The following is a 16,712-nucleotide window of genomic DNA, read 5'->3' as shown; positions in this document are numbered from 1 at the left end:
GACTTTAATTTGCATATAGATTGGACTAGTCAAATTGTTAAAAATACAGAGGAGGAGGAATTCCTTGAATGTTTACGGGACGGTTATCTAGATCAATATGTCGAGGAACCAACTCGGGAGCAGGCCATTTTAGATTGGGTATTATGCAATGATAAGGGGCTAATCAGCAATCTTTTTGTGCAAGGCCCTTTGGGTAGGAGCGATCTCAATATGATCGAATTCTCACTCGACATGGAGAGTGATGAAATTAAAACCGAGACTAAGGTCCTGAATTTAAATAAAGGGAATTATGATGGTATGAGACGGGAGTTGAGTAAGATTGATTGGGTGGTGTTTATGGGGGAGTTGACTGTGCATAGACAATGGAAAGCATTCACAGATCTAATGGAGAAATTGCAAAAATCGTTTATACCGGTTTGGCATAAAAATAAACCAAAAATGGTGACTCAACCGTGGATAACAAGGGAAATTAGAGACAGCATTGGGTCCAAAGAGAGAACATATCAATTGGCCAAAAAAAGTACCACAACCGAAGATTGGGAGCAGTTCAAGATGCAGCAAAGGAGGACAAAGGGATTAATCAAGAGAGCAAAAATAAATTACGAAAATAAGCTTGCGGCAAATATAAAAACCGACTGCAAAAGCTTTTATAAATATGTCAAGAGGAAAAGATTGGTGAAATCCAGAGTAGGTCCTTTGCAGTCGGAATCAGGGGAATATATAATGGGGAATAAGGAAATGGCAGACCAATTAAATTCTTACTTTAGTTCTGTTTTTACAAGAGAGGATACAAATAACCTCCCAAGGATGTTGGGAAACATAGAGACTAATGCAAGGGAGGAACTGAAAGAAATCAGTATCTCTAAGGACATGGTCTTGGGGAAATTGAAGGGATTGAAGGCAGATAAATCCCAAGGGCCTGATAATCTACATCCTAGGGTACTCAAGGAAGTGGCCATTCAGATAGCAGATGCTTTAAGAATTATTTTCCAGAACTCGATAGACTCAGGATCAGTACCCATGGATTGGAGGTTAGCTAATGTTACCCCACTATTTAAAATGGGTGGAAGAGAAAAAGTGGGGAATTATCGGCCGGTGAGCCTTACATCAGTAGTGGGCAAAATGATGGAATCCATTATTAAGGATGTAATAGCGGAGCATATGACTAGCAGAGAAGAGATCGGACGGAGTCAACATGGATTTACAAAAGGTAAATCATGCTTGACAAATCTATTGAAATTCTTTAAGATGGTGACAGGTAAAATAGATGGGGGAGAGCCAGTGGATGTGGTGTACCTGGACTTCCAAAAGGCCTTCGATAAGGTCCCGCATAAACGACTGGCTTCCAAAATCAAGGCTCATGGGATTGGGCGCAAAGTATTGATGTGGATTGAGAACTGGCTGGCAGGTAGAAGACAGAGAGTTGGGATAAATGGCTCGTTTTCTGAGTGGCAGGTCCCACATAGGACCCAGTGGGGTACCACAGGGATCTGTACTGGGACCCCAGCTGTTCACAATTTAGATTAATGATCTGGATGAGGGGATTGGATGTAATATCTCCAAATTTGCAGATGACACTAAGCTAGGAGGGGTTGTGTGCACGGAAGAGGGGGTCAGGAAGCTCCAGTGTGATTTGGATAAATTGAGGGACTGGGCAGATACATGGCAAATGCACTACAATGTGGATAAATGTGAGGTTATCCACTTTGGTAATACAAACCGGAGGGCAGATTACTATTTGAATGGCAATAGATTAAGAGATGGGGAAGTGCAGAGAGACCTAGGGGTACTTGCACATCAGTCTCTGAAGGCGAGCATGCAGGTACAGCAGGCGGTTAAAAAGGCAAATGGTACGTTGGCCTTCATATCAAGAGGGTTTGAGTATAGGAACAAGGATACCTTACTGCAGCTGTACAGGGCCTTGGTGAGACCACACCTGGAGTATTGTGTGCAGTTTTGGCCACCTTATCTAAGGAAGGATGTTCTTGCAATGGAGGGAGTGCAGAGGCGATTCACCAGGCTGATACTTGGAATGGCAGGAATGACTTATGAGGAAAAATTGTGGAAATTGGGATTGTTCTCCCTGGAGTTTAGAAGATTGAGAGGGGATCTCATAGAGACATATAAAATTCTGGCAGGACAGGACAGAATGGATGCAGATGGGATATTTCCAATGATAGGAAAATCCAGAACCCGGGGCCATGGTTTGAGGATAATAGGCAAACCATTTAGGACCGAGATGAGGAGGAATTTCTTGACCCAGAGGGTGGTGAATCTGTGGAATTCATTGCCACAGAGGGCAGTAGAGGCAGGTTCATTAAATATATTTAAGAGGGAATTAGATATATTTCTTCAGTATAAGGGTATTAAAGGTTACAGAGAGAAGGCGGGGACGGGGTACTGAACTTTAAGATCAGCCATGATCTCGTTGAATGGCGGAGCAGGCTCGAAGGGTCAAATGACCTATTCCTGCTCTTATCTTCTATGTTTAAAGCTTGCAGAGAGATCTGGACCAACTGGTAAAATGAGCCAAAAAATGGCAGGTGAAATTTAATCCAAAGTGTGAGGTGTTGCATTTTGGAAGGAAAAACCAAGGTAGGACATACACAGTAACTGGTAGGGCACTGAGGAGTGCAGAGGAACAAAGGGATCTGGGAATACAATTGCATAAATCCATAAAAATGGCATCACAGGTAGACAGTGTTGTAAAGAAATCTTTTGGTATCTTGGCCTTCATAAATCAAAATATTGAATACAGGAGTTGGGATGTTATGGTGAAGTTGCATAAGACATTTGTGAGGCCAAATTTGAAGTATTGTGTGCAGTTCTGGTCACCAAACTATTGGAACGATATCAGTAAGATTGAAAGAGTGCAGAGAAAATTTACTAGGATGTTGTCGGGTCTTTAGGAGTTGAGTTACAGGGAAAGATTAAATAGGTTAGGACTATATTCCTTGGTGCATAGAAGAATGAGGGGAAATTTGATAGAGGTTTACAAAATTATGAGGGGTATAGTCAGATTAAAGGTGAATAGATTCATTTCACTTAGATTAGGAGAGATATATACAAGAGGACATGGCTTTAGGATGAAAGGGGAAAGGTTTATGGGGAACTTCACTCAGAGAATGGTGGGATTGTGGAATGAGTTGCTATCTGATGTGGTAAATGCAGGCTTTCTCATGTTTTAAGAATAAATTGGATAGATGCATGGATGGGAGATGTCTGGAGATTTATGGAATGAGTGCAGGTCATTGGGTTGAGTGGAATGATGTTTCAGCTCAGACTTGAAGAGCCGAATCACCTGTTTTCTATGCTGTAATGTTTTATGGTTCTGTAGTCAAGGTCATGAGTGAAGCCAGAGATAAGGAAGAATTAGGACAACATTATCCAATCAAGCAGAAGTTAATGGAGATACTTCTCTCTTTGTAACTTAATCAATTGCTAAACATTACTGTATGTGGATGGAAGATGAAAGATAGTCAACTGCACCTTTGAGATGTTAGCCTTGACTTAACAGCTTGGTTTCCATAAAATAAAGGACAAGAAGACCTGTGTGGCCCAGGGTTAGTGCGAGGCCTCTTCCTAATATTGTATGCTGGACCAATCACTCAATAATCAGTGCTTCTGTTCCGGGCTGGTTATCTGCTTTGCATTGATACATTGATGCTTCTTGTAATCTCTTTGTCAACGAGCAGATCCAACCTCTTCATAGACACTTTAGACAGTGTAGTTTAGAAAATTTTGTAAGTCAGAGGGTCATGAGTCTGTGGAACTTGTTTCCACAGAGAGCTGAGGAAGTGAGGTCATTGGGGGCATTTAAGGCAGAGATTGACAGGTATGTAATTAGTCAGGCCATGAAGGGTTATGGGCAGAAAGCTGGGCTGTGGGGCTGAGTGGGAGGATGGATCCGCTCATGATTAGAACGGCAGAGCAGACTTGATGGGCCAGTGGGCCTACGTCTCCTCCTATATATTGTGATCTTGCAACCTATAACTTGGGGGAAAAATTAAAACCTTATCCCAGAGAAGTTGGTACTCCTTAAATTTGGAAAATGTCTTGTATTTAACACTGATGAACTGATCTGATCAGCATTTCCCATTATTTCTTCATATAGAATTGGAGGATGTAGAACATGATTGCCTCTAATAGATCCATGCCAATTTTGTTTCTCAATGACTGTTTTTTTTCAAGTGATCGCTATTTTTATCTTTTCACTATTTAATCAACAAAACCTAAATACTGAGGATGATCATTTTCAATCCTCCAGTCATCTAGGGTGATACATCAGGAGAACTGATGGTGGCCAAATAATAACCAATCATTATTTCCAGCCTTTATTCACTGAAGAAATGGAGAAACACTCTAAACTGTTGCAATTTTTTCTCTGTGCTTTCTATCAACAGTGGAACCCATGGGTGAGATTACAGCCAAATAACCACTCTCAGTCAGGAACCACTGAATTCATCTTAATTTGCAGAATACCCTATGAAATTCTTCCTTATCTCTGGCTTCACTCATGACCTTGACTACAGAACCATAAAACATTACAGCATAGAAAACAGGTGATTCGGCTCTTCAAGTCTGAGCTGAAACATCATTCCACTCAACCCAATGACCTGCACTCATTCCATAAATCTCCAGACATCTCCCATCCATGCTGGAAATCTGCAATTAAAGCAGAAAATCTCACTTTTCTACAGAGAGATAATCCCCCTGCTCCTTCCTGCCTCCTCTTCTTTCCTAACTGCTCCCCCACCCCCCACCATCTTTTTATTCAGCTTCATAATTCAGAGTACAGCACTCCTTTCACCATTGCAGCACCTTGTCCTGGGGATCTCTCATTTTAGACTGCTCCAGGGAGAATGTGGTCAGAATCCAAATGCGCCAACATCAGGAAACTGGCAGGTTAACTGATAACGTTCTAAAAATGTTCACCTCAACTGGCCCTACTCCCTCACAGAAGGGTCCTCTGCCAACTTGTGTTCTGTGCGCCCTTCCCAGCTCAGTCACAAGTGAATTCTGATCTGTGATGACGGTGGCTGCACTGGAACTTCCAGGCATGTATTTGACAATTTCCACCTTTTGATCAGATGTTCAATACTCATTTGTACCTCTCATCTGTTGATAGAGCTTCACACTAGTGTTTCACTTTGCTGTGTTGTTTGTGATAATAATGTGCAAATATTCCAGGCAGGGGACTTGGAATCAACACCTTCGGATTTGGACATTTTTGCTCAGTAACAGCTGAGCTGACACTTGAAAATGATGGCCTGTTGACTTGAAAAGTATGATGAAAATGACTGAAACAACAGATTGTTTATTATCTTGTTGGATGAGTGCTGGAATGACTAACAGTCAGCCAAAATGTTATGAGCCCAAAGGACCCCAAAACCCAGCAGCAATAGATATTCACCAAGACAAGTAGTTTTTAAAACAAAATATATTTTAATCAACTTTAATCATGAAAACAATATCAAACTTTAACTTATCTCTATACTTATCTAACCCAAATTAACCCCCTTCTAATTCTAAGTGTACGTGTTTGTAACATGTGTGTAAATTTAAGAACAGTCCTTTGGTTCACAGTTCAATCTCACTTCTCCTTCTTCCAAGTTTTCTGGATGCAGGCAATTCTTATACTGTGCACAAAATTTAACATGTATAAAGTTCACCAGGCTTTGGTGCTTGAAAGGTAAATGTTTACCGCTCAGGAAAGTTCTTGTAGGGATTGCAGAGAGAGATTTGTTGTTCCTGGATTTCCACAACTGAGGTACCACCATTAGTCATCTTAATGTCTTGCTGATGAAACCTGCCCCATCAGGGTTCTCCAGATGGTAACCTCTTTCTTCAGTCTACTACCACAGAGTTCCGTTTATGTTCCTCTTATTCCAAGAGAAACACCAGACAGATAGCACTTCTAGCCATCCACTGCTTTGGAACTGTCTGTTTCCAACCAGCTCTTCCTGGCTTGTTTCCGCTGTGACTGTTTAGTCTCTTTTTCAGTGCCACACACACGAGCTGAGAAGACTTATCTTCTCTCTTCTCTCTAAGCTGAAATGCCAGAAAGCCCGTGTGACTCTCTCACTTGCAAAACCTCCACCTCCTTCAGCAAACAACAGGAGTTATTTTCCTTGGTCAAGATATTGTCATAGATAAACAAAACCCAGGAGTGGCCTTTCTGTCCACTCTGTCAAACCCCTTGAAAAGACCTTCCAACAGCCCGAGTGTCTCCAGTCCATTCATTTTATGGTATCAGTTCATTTAGCATCTACTTGTGAAATGTACATCACATTCTTCAGAGATTTTGCAATGTTATTGAATATGAATTCTTCAGTCTTTCAAATAAGATCTGTTTAAAAGTGTGTGTATGTATGTAACCCACTAATCTTACCAAAATCCCAAATATTTATAATCCATTACAAAACAAACTGTTCCATCTCCTGCATTCTTTGAAGAGCTAGAATAGCAGAAAGCAACAGTGGAGAGCCAAGGGGAGGATAAATGATGAAGGAAAACATACATTTGAAAAAAAAAATTCCATTGCATTACTGTGGAGAGAGAAGGAAGTTAGGATTTAAAATGTACCAGATTTCAAAGACACATTTGGTCTTTTGGTGGTGTTGTTCGTCTGGAGTTCATCCTTTGGTAACAGGTCCTTTTGGCTCACGAGCCTGTGTCGACCAATTACACTCAATTTTTAGATTTAAAATTTTAAATTTAAACATACAGCATGGTAACAGGCCATTTCGGCAAGTGATCCTGTGCCGTCTAATTTTACACCCAATTAATTTACACCCCCAGTATGTTTTGAATGATGGTAAGAAACCAAAGCCCCAGAGGTCAATCCTTGCAGACACAGGGAGAACTTACAAACTCCTTACAGACAGAGTGAGATTTGATTCCCCAGTCGCGATTGCTAGTACTGTAAAGGCATTGCACTAACCGTTAGGCCAACCTTGCCACGCGTAAATTGACCTACAATCCCAGGTATATTTTGAATGGTGGGAGGGGACTGGACCATCTGGAGGAGCCACGCAGATACAGGGAGAATATACAAACTCATTAAAGACAGTGGCGGTTCAAACTCCAGTCGCTGGCACAGTAACAGCATTGCACTAACCGCTACGCTAACCATCTCACCCTTGTATTTTGATGACATTTTGATGATATTCCATTGGTGTCCAGTTCCTGAAAACTATTTTTCATGTACTTTCCAGCAATGAAGGAATTGAGAGTGAATAGATTTTCATCATCCCGTGAAGTGAGCTCTCATTCTTTTTTTGACCTATTCACCGTGAACCTCATGGCATTTCCAGCACTGTGATTCTGGCCAAGGGAAATATATTTTCCCACCAGCTTACTGCTGTACAATTTATTTGCTGGAAAGATTTATAATGTTCTTTGCATACAGAGAGGAAAAGTAGTCTGCAAAGAAAAGTGAATTTAGTGGTACCTGTCTGAGAGTGATTACTTGGCCGCAGTCTCACCCGTGGGTTCCACTGTTGATAGGAAGCTCATGGAAAAAAAATTGCAGCAGTTTGTAGTGTTTCTGCAGGTTTTGCTTTCTCAAAGAACAGGTTTTCCATAGGTTTTGCTTTCTGAAAGAACTAATACTCACTGAGTTTAGTTCTCCAATGAGCACTTTACTACTTGTTGGGCCAGACTTTTTGAGCTCCCACAGGAGGCAGCTGGCCTCCCAGGTTTCTGTGCAAGCACTCTTCCAAGAGAAGATTGCTGCCAGATGAAATGCAGTGGGAACCAATTTGCGCTCCACCTCCAACCTGCCCCTCCACCCCAACATCACTCCCATCATAATCCTGGAATGCTGAAGGTAATTCCAACACACCTATTGCAGACACTGAGAAGCTGGAGGGACACAGTGGGTCAGACATCATCCATAGGTAGACCTAGTCATTAAACATTTCGGATAGGACCCTTGAAAGAACATCAATGTAGAGCCCCAATCTGAAGTGATTACAGAGCATTTCTACCCCTGGCTGCTGCCTGACTTGCTGAGTTTCCCTGGTGCTTCATTGTTTGCTCAAACTTCCAGCATCATCAGTTCTTAGTGGTTCACTAACAAACCTATTGTTGCCTTTCTGAGGTGGGTCCTGCTGACTTGATCCAAAGCCACAACAATGTGCATTTATAGCACCTTTACTGGCACGGTGCTTTTCACCATTTGAGGACATCATTTTGGCATAGAGATATATGATTGCACCTTCATTGCCAGAGTACATACATGACATCACATACAACCTTGAGATTCTTTTATCCTGTGGGTGAAGCAGAATTACCACTTTTTGGTGGTGCATAAAAAGTACTTAGCATACATGTAAAAAAAATACACACTCACTGACAGCGCAATACAGATAGAGAAGAAAATCAATAAAGTATAAAAGTAAAATCCCTTAACTGAGTCCTTGATTGAGTTTGCTGTTGAGGATTCTGATGGCAGAGGGGTAGCAGCTGTTCCTGAACCTGGTGTGCAAGTCTTGTGGAACCTCGACCTCTTTCCTGATGGTAACAATGAGAATAGAACGTGTGCTGGGTGGCGTGCACACTTGATGATTGTTCCTGCTCTCTGTCTGCCATGTTGCCTGATCATGTTCTCAGTGGTGGAGAGGATTTCGCCTGTGATGTCCTGGGCTATATCCATTACCTCCTGGAAGGTTCTGTGCTCAGGGATATTGGTGTTCACATACAGACTGTGTGTCTTGGGTAAACTTGTACCTCTCACTTTGTTCGCTTTAGATTGGTCAGTGTTCGAACTACCGAAAGAAAATAGACACATAGACCGAGAGCAGTTCAGTTTATACTAAATCGAAAGCTGAATTCACACTACAATATGCAAGCCCTTCCCAATTATACTTATCAACGCCTAGACTGGTCCCAACTGCCAAAGCGAGGCAACGACTGCACACTTGTAGTAGGTTGTCCGGGCGCCGGTAGCAGCTTCTCTACCTCCCTCGACTGGGACGTTAGCTGGACCCTTAAAGTTCTTCTTCTTGCTGAGAGATGTAGCCAGCTCTTCCAGAGTCTCTCTCTTCAGCAGTGGGACCAGGGCTTATATTACCCAAAAGTTGTTTACTTCAGATCTTATCTTTTTGAACAAATGGTTTATTATCTTCCTCTTGAGGAGAGATGTTGCCACCTCTTGGAGAGTCTCTCACTTCAGCAGCTGAACCATGGCACATATCACCCCAAAAGTTGTTTACCTCAAATCCTATCTCTTTGAACAAATGGTTTAATTATCTTCAAAGTCTCCTGACAGTCTGCGACCAACAAATGTAAATTGCTCTGGGCCTCATAAGGGTAAATTAGGTAATGATTTCCTATTCAACTGCATCCTGGGCCCCATGGTGGGTGTTTACTAAATATGCATCCTGGGCCTCATAGTGTAAACCAGATGTGTCTACTAATTCTAAAAATAACAGGCAAGTTCTCAGCCTTGCAGTAAAAGACACTGTTTAAATCTTCCATTACACCGTGGTGCAGCCAGTCAGCACACTTTCCACCACACCTTTGTAGAAATTTGCCAGGGTTTCCGATGTCATACCAACCCTCCGCAAACTCTTGAGGAAGTAGAGGTCCTGACATGCTTTGTTACAATGCCAATAGTGTGTTGGGTCCAGGAGAAATCCTCCAACATAGTGACCTTCAGAACTTAAATTTGCTCACCCTCTCCACCTCTGATCCCCCAATGATCTCTGGATTGTATCAAGGAATAAGAAGGCATGATAAAAAAAATGATTATAAAATAATGTTTTAATGATAAAATTGCCTTTGTCATTCAGCATGACTAGACTTGGATTATCTCTGACTAACAAAGTATCAAATCAAGTACAGTTTTAACATGAATGTGTCATTCATCAACCACAGCATGATGTCTCCAAGCTATAGATGTCAAACTCTGTCTTAGTTACATTTCTCTGAGAGTTTCTGATCAAATTTTTGGTGTGAATCTTTTTTAGCATGGGCCATAATTAGATCTATTTCTGGCAAAGGATATGAAGTCCATCCTGCTTGCTTTTCAGATCTGATAGCACTGTCACTTATGTTGAACTTTTCATTTTTTTTCTTAATATCATGAGACATATTCAGAAAGTTCAGCCCTTCAGCTTTTGATTATCCTTTTACAATGTCATTCTGCAATGTTTTAGGCACTCTATCTAACTTGTTTCCCTGATGAATCCAGAGGATTGTTGGTTTCAACCAAGCCACTCCAGTTGACCTGCATGGTCAGTGTTCCAGTTTGCGCGATGCTATTAGCACGTCAGCAATGCAGGTTTGAATCTACCACTGTTTATAAAGAGTTTGTACCTTCTCCCCATGATCATGGGTGATTCCTCCTGCATTCAAAAGATGTACAGGGTGAATTGGTCACATGGATACATTTGGGCGGTGCGGGCTTGTGGGCTGGAAGGGCCTGTTACCATGCTGTATCTCTAAATAATTTGTTTTGAATGGTCAAGATGTCAATAGCAATGATGAAATGAGAGACAGAGTGGTCCTTTCCCATTTCTGATGAATTTTGATAGATGCATATCGCCCAGGTATGGTAATGCCCACTCCTCCTGCCAGGCAGTACAGCAGGAACTACTGGACATCTTTGTGGCTTCTTGGACCAACTATTAGGGAGTTTTCATTGTCCTTACCAAAATCCATGGCACCATAATTCTTGCAACAAGTTTTTTTTTAATTTTTTTGCCGTGTTAAGCCAACAAGTAATTCATATCTGCACTTGCCCTGCTTTAATCAGAAACTTCACCTGAGTGAGAGATTACAGTGATACATAGAATGAGCCAGGCTGTTAAGTCATCCTAATGGCAGTATAGGCTGACATCAGCATGCTTATTATAATGTATGTGGTACAGTTAGTGTGGTGGTTCAATATGCTATTACAGCATTAGTGACCTGTGTTCGAATCTGGCGCTGTCTTTAAGGAATTTGTACTTTCTCCCCTTGTGGTTTCTTCTGAGTGCTCCAGTCTCCTCCCACATTCCCAAGACATAGGTTAATTGGTCACATTGGTGTATTTGGGCAGCATGAGCTGGTGGGCTGGCATGGCCCATTACTGTGCTATATGTATAAATTAAAAATTAAAATCAAAACTGGAACAGTATCCCAGGCTACTTAAAAAAAACATTCCACCTTCAAATTTGATATGCTTAAAATAATCTTTGTTCATTTAAATATTTGAGTTGTTTTCAGGGAGTTGACCTTCCCAAAAGAACCCCAGTGTTAAACATGCTGAGGTACTGATTTCAGCTTGACAAAGGCAATGGTGTGTACTGCAGTGACAATAACTGCAAAATAAAATCAATAACACCTCTTCCTTTGTTTTCCGCTCCTGTAGGTCTCCAGGTTGTTCTTCCCGAATACCTGAGGGAGAAGTTTGTGCAGTCAGCCTTAAGCTACATCATGTGCAATGCCGAGGGGGAATACATCTGTAAGAACAGCCAGTGTGCTTGTCAATGTGCAGTGGAATTCCCACAATGTAACTGTCCCATCACCGACATCGAGATCATGGAAAATACATTGGCCGGACTTTCTGAGGCTTGGAACACTGCCTATAAAGATTTTGAAATGTCAGGTAAACAAACCAAATGTCTAACATAAAAAATTACATTCTGAAAAGCAAGGGATCACTTACATTCAATTGAAGATTCTTGCTATTGTTTTTCATATAACCGTTTACAGCATGGAAACAGGCCATGTCGGCCCTTTAAGTCCGTACCGGTTCACTTGAACAACTCCACTAGCTCCTCCGCAAACTCCTGAGGAAGTAGATGAAATACTTGACAGTTTCTTCTGTATTTACTTTTTAAAAATAACTTTTATTCACTCATGCTTAAACTCAGAATGTTAACCAAGCTGACATCCCTGGATTTTGTTCAAAAAAATAATAATCCTTTCCAAAAATCCTCAGCAAGTGATAAAGCCTCTTTTATGACCTCCCTGAGTTTCCTGTTTAAATAATACAGTAAAACCCCTGTTATCCAGAATTTAAGCAAATAGCGTCCTCAAGCAGCTAACAAAAACAAACCATGAAAAATAAATAGGTAAAGAATACAGGAGCTTAGAATTAGCACGCCTTACTGCTAATTCGTCAATCACACAATACGCAAATCTCAAGCAACCGTACAATTCACTTATTCAGCATCTACTCATCCCCATAAGAGCCAGATACCAGAGGTTTTACTGTACGTTTTTCCATTTCAACTCCACACTCCGCAATTGTACTCTTGCCATTCTAATTTATTTGGCTGCATATTAGAGTCGACCTGTTAGACAACTCATGGAATAACCTTTCTCACTGTGCCAGGTATAATGTGACAAATACTTATAAGTTCTACCACCATTTCATATACACTTGAGATATCTTTGTAATGCCACCCAAATTCAAGTTCCCATTCAGCAAACCTTAAACTTTCCCCAAATGCATTTCTTCCTCACTCATCACCCCAGTCTGTTTATGGTTTCACCTGTACTCCTCCATTCATTCCCATCAACCACACTTTTCACTTGTATTCCACTAAACGGTCTCACAGATACCCAAATAACCTGGATATTAGACTGGCTCATTTGAACAATTTCAAGTTAGTTAGTAACCATCGTCTTGATCAGTGCTCCCAGAGCAAATGGGTTCCAAATCAGTTCCAAAAATTTTGTTTGTTAATTGGATAAAACTTGGCATTCCCTTTAGACTGAGCACAAAATTCCATCCTGTGCTTTCTGCTGAATTGATCTGGGACAGCTGTTTAAATGCCTCAATGCCCTGCTTAGTGAGGGGTAAAATTGGCCAAGCATCTTGCTCTTGTCTAGATGGCATTTTGGGATCTCAGAAGGAACAAACTGTACATGTTGGATACCAGAAATTAAGGTGTTGACCCCCCATACTGATTCCTTTCCTACCGCAGCTGCACAAAATAATCATCAGTCTTTTTTCTCAGATTTATAACCCTGCATGAGCAGCCATTGAAGGGTGGGTAAGATGTGAAAACACACAGAGCAGAATTATGGCCCTCATTACATTTCCATCATGCTTTAGGCTACTATAAATCTTGTCATCAGCACTGATAATTTATTGGCCTTTCATACCAATGAAACTACACCATTAACTCACTCTAAAGAAATACCATTCCTGATTATGCTGGAGCAACTGAGGTGTAGTATCCCATCAAATTATAAATTGTTGAACCCTTCACATCCTGCTAATGTTATTTGAGCTCCTGCTGACAACTTAAAAGCTGAAATCAGAGCGTTGTGAAGGGCTTGTCTGATTTATTATCCCCAAAATCCTTTTGCTTGAGCCAATTTCTTTTTTTACCTGAAATCCAGAAATTGTGGGGAAATAAATTCCAGTAATTTGTTGTGTATCCTTTTAATATCCATATTTTTAATATCCATATTAAACATGGTTTAATGGTTAGTGCAACACCATTACAAAGTTAGCAACCTGGGTTTGAATCTGGCGCTGACTGTAAGGAGTTTGAACATTCTTCCCATGACCACGTGAGTTTCCTTCCACATTCCAAGATTCACGTTATTAGAAGGTTAATTGGTCACATGGGTGTAATTGGATGGCAAGGGCTGGAAGTGTCTGTAACTGTGCTACATCTCTAAAGACAAAAAAGTGCCATAAAAATGGAGTATACATTATCTTGGCCTTGGATGGTTTCCCAACTGTGCTTGTGAAATAAAATGTACTTTTCCAGCTTGGCAACACTGATCAAGATCTTATGCTGAAAGAAAGCCTTTGGCTGGTGATGGAGCCACTGTAATGTCATGGCCACTCAGGGGACAGAGTGGTGCAGCAGTTTGTGCTGCGACCTTGTAATTCCAGCAACCTGGGTTGAATCCTGACCTTGCATGTGTCCACTTGGTGTTTTGCATTTTCGTACTTCTCTTCAGATTCCTTCTACATCTGAATGGTGGTGTGGTTGATCAGGTGATTAGCTGCTGGCTGATTGGCTGCTGTAAATTGCTTTTTCAAGTTAGTAAGTGACTCAAGGTTCAAAGGTGTTTTGATGAACATATGAGTGAGAACAAGCTGCTGAGAAATAGGCCAATGCAAATGGAACCGATGGGCTTAATGAACAGTCTTGTCTGTGACATAGGAAGTAAGCACCTCATCACATGTCCTCAACACCTATTTCTTTAATGACAGATTTGGTCATCATCACACCATCCTACTGTTGCCACTTCCTCATTTGGATAGTTTTGTTGGACAGAAAATCTGCAGGTTAAATCAGGGTTCCATTCCTAAGACCTGTTCAGAGCCTGAACAGTATGTCACTCAGAAACAAACAAGAATGGTTGTACTGGAGAGGATAGTCAATGGTTGTACTGGAGAGGAAGAGCACCCGCCCACCAACCTCACTGACTCAGTGTGTGTGAGCCTGTAGAGAGCTCTCAGTTCCATTTGTCCTGATCTAGCTCAGCAGGGGGAGGTATATGGAAATGACCCATTCCCACATGGAAGAGGATGCCCCAGAGCAAGCAAATCTGTCCCCATCTAACCTGCCGATCTCCCAAACGTTTTTCATATGGATGAATTGTCTATTAGTAACCCAGGGAGAATCTGAAATTAAAACATAAATTAAAGCAATAAAAGAATTGCATTTGCATTAAAAAAATATTTGTGACCCTAAGAGATCTTCAACGGCTTTACATTGAAGATGTAGTCACCATGCACAGTAATGCCAACGCTCCAGGTAACTGCTCTTAATGTATTTGTAAAGGGATAAGTGTTGGCTAAGAAGCTTTGACCTATTGCCTTGGGATCTCTGGTCCACCCAAGTGGAGCCACAGGACCCTCGGTTTCATTTCTATCCAAATGATGATTCATGTAATTGCCCAATGCTCCTTTGTTAATGCATTGAAGTGTCAACGAAGGTCTGTGTGTTCAAACTCAAACATAGGATTTGGTTCCTCAACCATCAAATTCAGCAGAATTGTTACCTCTGAGGTACCAGTGACCATTTAGATTTGATTATTGTATTGTCATGTAATAAAATAGAAAATGTGATATGACACAAAATTTCTGTTATTCTACCATGAGGCAGGCAGATTCACAGAAATTGCCCAGCACTCCTTATAGTCAGACAAACAGAAGCAAAAGAGAGTCCACGCACAGTAAGAGAGTGTCCATGGATTTGCCTCCAGCACTCCCGCAGCCATACAGCCTTTCAGTCCAAACCACTGGCAACTGGAGCTCTGGATCCAAACTTCTGGCATAATTAGGAAGCCTCTAGAACCCTCAGCATCCTTCTCGTGTGCCGACTCTAATGCCTGGCACCCCTTCAGCCAGCCTCGATCCAGTCTCTAGCAGTCACAACCAGTGATGAGACCCTTGACCGCAGTCACCAGCAGCCTGCAGCAGGTTCCTCACCTCAAGTCATCAACTGCCCGCTGCTTGCATGTTCTTCAGCATCAGAGCCCTTTGTTGGTCCACTGCTATGGTCACTGTCTCCTTTGTTTCTCCTTCTGGAACAGGAGTGGTCTTCCCATTTTATTGTGCCCTGTGCCAGTCCTCTGCTTCTCTGGAGCCTGCGATACCTCATAGCCCCTGCTGATCATAGGTGCTGCCATCTTGGGCCCAGACCCTGTAGTCACAGGATTTTAAAATAAACCAGCATTGGCTCCTTTAACAGTTTAAAACCTACGTGGAGCTGATTGCAGTTGGACTGGGCTGTTAACCATGTGGGGGAGTACCAAGTCTCTGCTCCCTACTCTCCGTGGGTCTACGTCAGCGGCAGCATTGCCATTACAACAGCTCCAGCAATGCTGCCAAACTACCAAGGTGTGGATTGAAGACTGGATGGCCCCTTGTCAGCTAGTGAGGAAATATTGCAGCCATTGGATGCTCCCATATCTTTTGGTTGCAAGTGGATGCTGATAGAGACTTGGAAGTAAACCTCAATGCCAGATTCCTAGCCAGGTGAACCTTGAGAAGAAGCAGAATGACTTCTGGTCCCAGCTCAATTGTGAGGAAAGAACCACTCTATTGTGGAGCCTCAAGCTTTTTGGCAAGTGTACTTCATAGGAGTTGGTGTTACTTCAATTATTATTTAAATGGCAAGCAATTGCCGCATGCTGCCGTGTAGATAGACTTGGGAGTGCTTGTGCATGAATCATGAAAAGGTTGGTTTGCAGGTGCAGTGATATCAAGAAGGCAAATGGAGTGTTGACCTTCATTGCTGGAGGGATAGAATTTAGGAGCAGAGGGAGTGGGGTTATGCTGCAACTGTACAAGGTGCTTATGAGGCCGCTGGAGTACTTCATGGAATTCTGGTCTCCTTACTTGAGGAACGATGTACTGGCTTTGGAGGTGGTGCAGAAGAGGTTTACCTGGTTGATTCTAGAGATGAGGGTGTTAGCCTTTGAGTTGGCTGGGACTGTACTCGCTTGCATTTAGATGAATGAGAGGCGATGTTATAGAAACATATACAATTATGAAAGGCATAAATAAGATGGAGGTAAGTAAGAGGGTTCCATTGGTGGGGAGACTAGAACTCAGAGACATGGCCTCAAGATCCAGGGTAGTAGATTCAAGATGGAGATGAGGAAGAACTGCTTTTCCCAGAGGGTGGTGAATCTATGGAATTCACTGGCCATTGAAGCTCTGGAGGCTACCTCAGTAAGTATATTTAATATAAGGTTGGATAGATTTTTACATAGTAGGAATTAAGGGTCATGAAAAAAAG

General features: G+C 41.8%; 1 protein-coding gene across 4 annotated transcripts in view; it reads left to right on the top strand.

Moving 5' to 3' along the window:
- Nucleotides 1-16,712, top strand: part of brinp1 (bone morphogenetic protein/retinoic acid inducible neural-specific 1) — a 578,248-nt gene that overhangs the window by 547,203 nt on the left and 14,333 nt on the right. For all 4 annotated transcript variants that reach the window (XM_069932740.1, XM_069932734.1, XM_069932730.1 and 1 more), the window contains one exon: nt 11,360-11,596. In XM_069932740.1, coding sequence (XP_069788841.1) covers nt 11,360-11,596 — 237 coding nt within the window. The remainder of the gene's footprint in view (nt 1-11,359; nt 11,597-16,712) is intronic.

The sequence above is a fragment of the Narcine bancroftii genome, chromosome 1 (genome assembly GCF_036971445.1).
Source record: "Narcine bancroftii isolate sNarBan1 chromosome 1, sNarBan1.hap1, whole genome shotgun sequence".
In the NCBI taxonomy this organism is placed as follows: domain Eukaryota; kingdom Metazoa; phylum Chordata; class Chondrichthyes; order Torpediniformes; family Narcinidae; genus Narcine; species Narcine bancroftii.
Note: the sequence above shows the minus strand (reverse complement) of the source record. Positions and strands in the feature narration are given on the sequence as shown.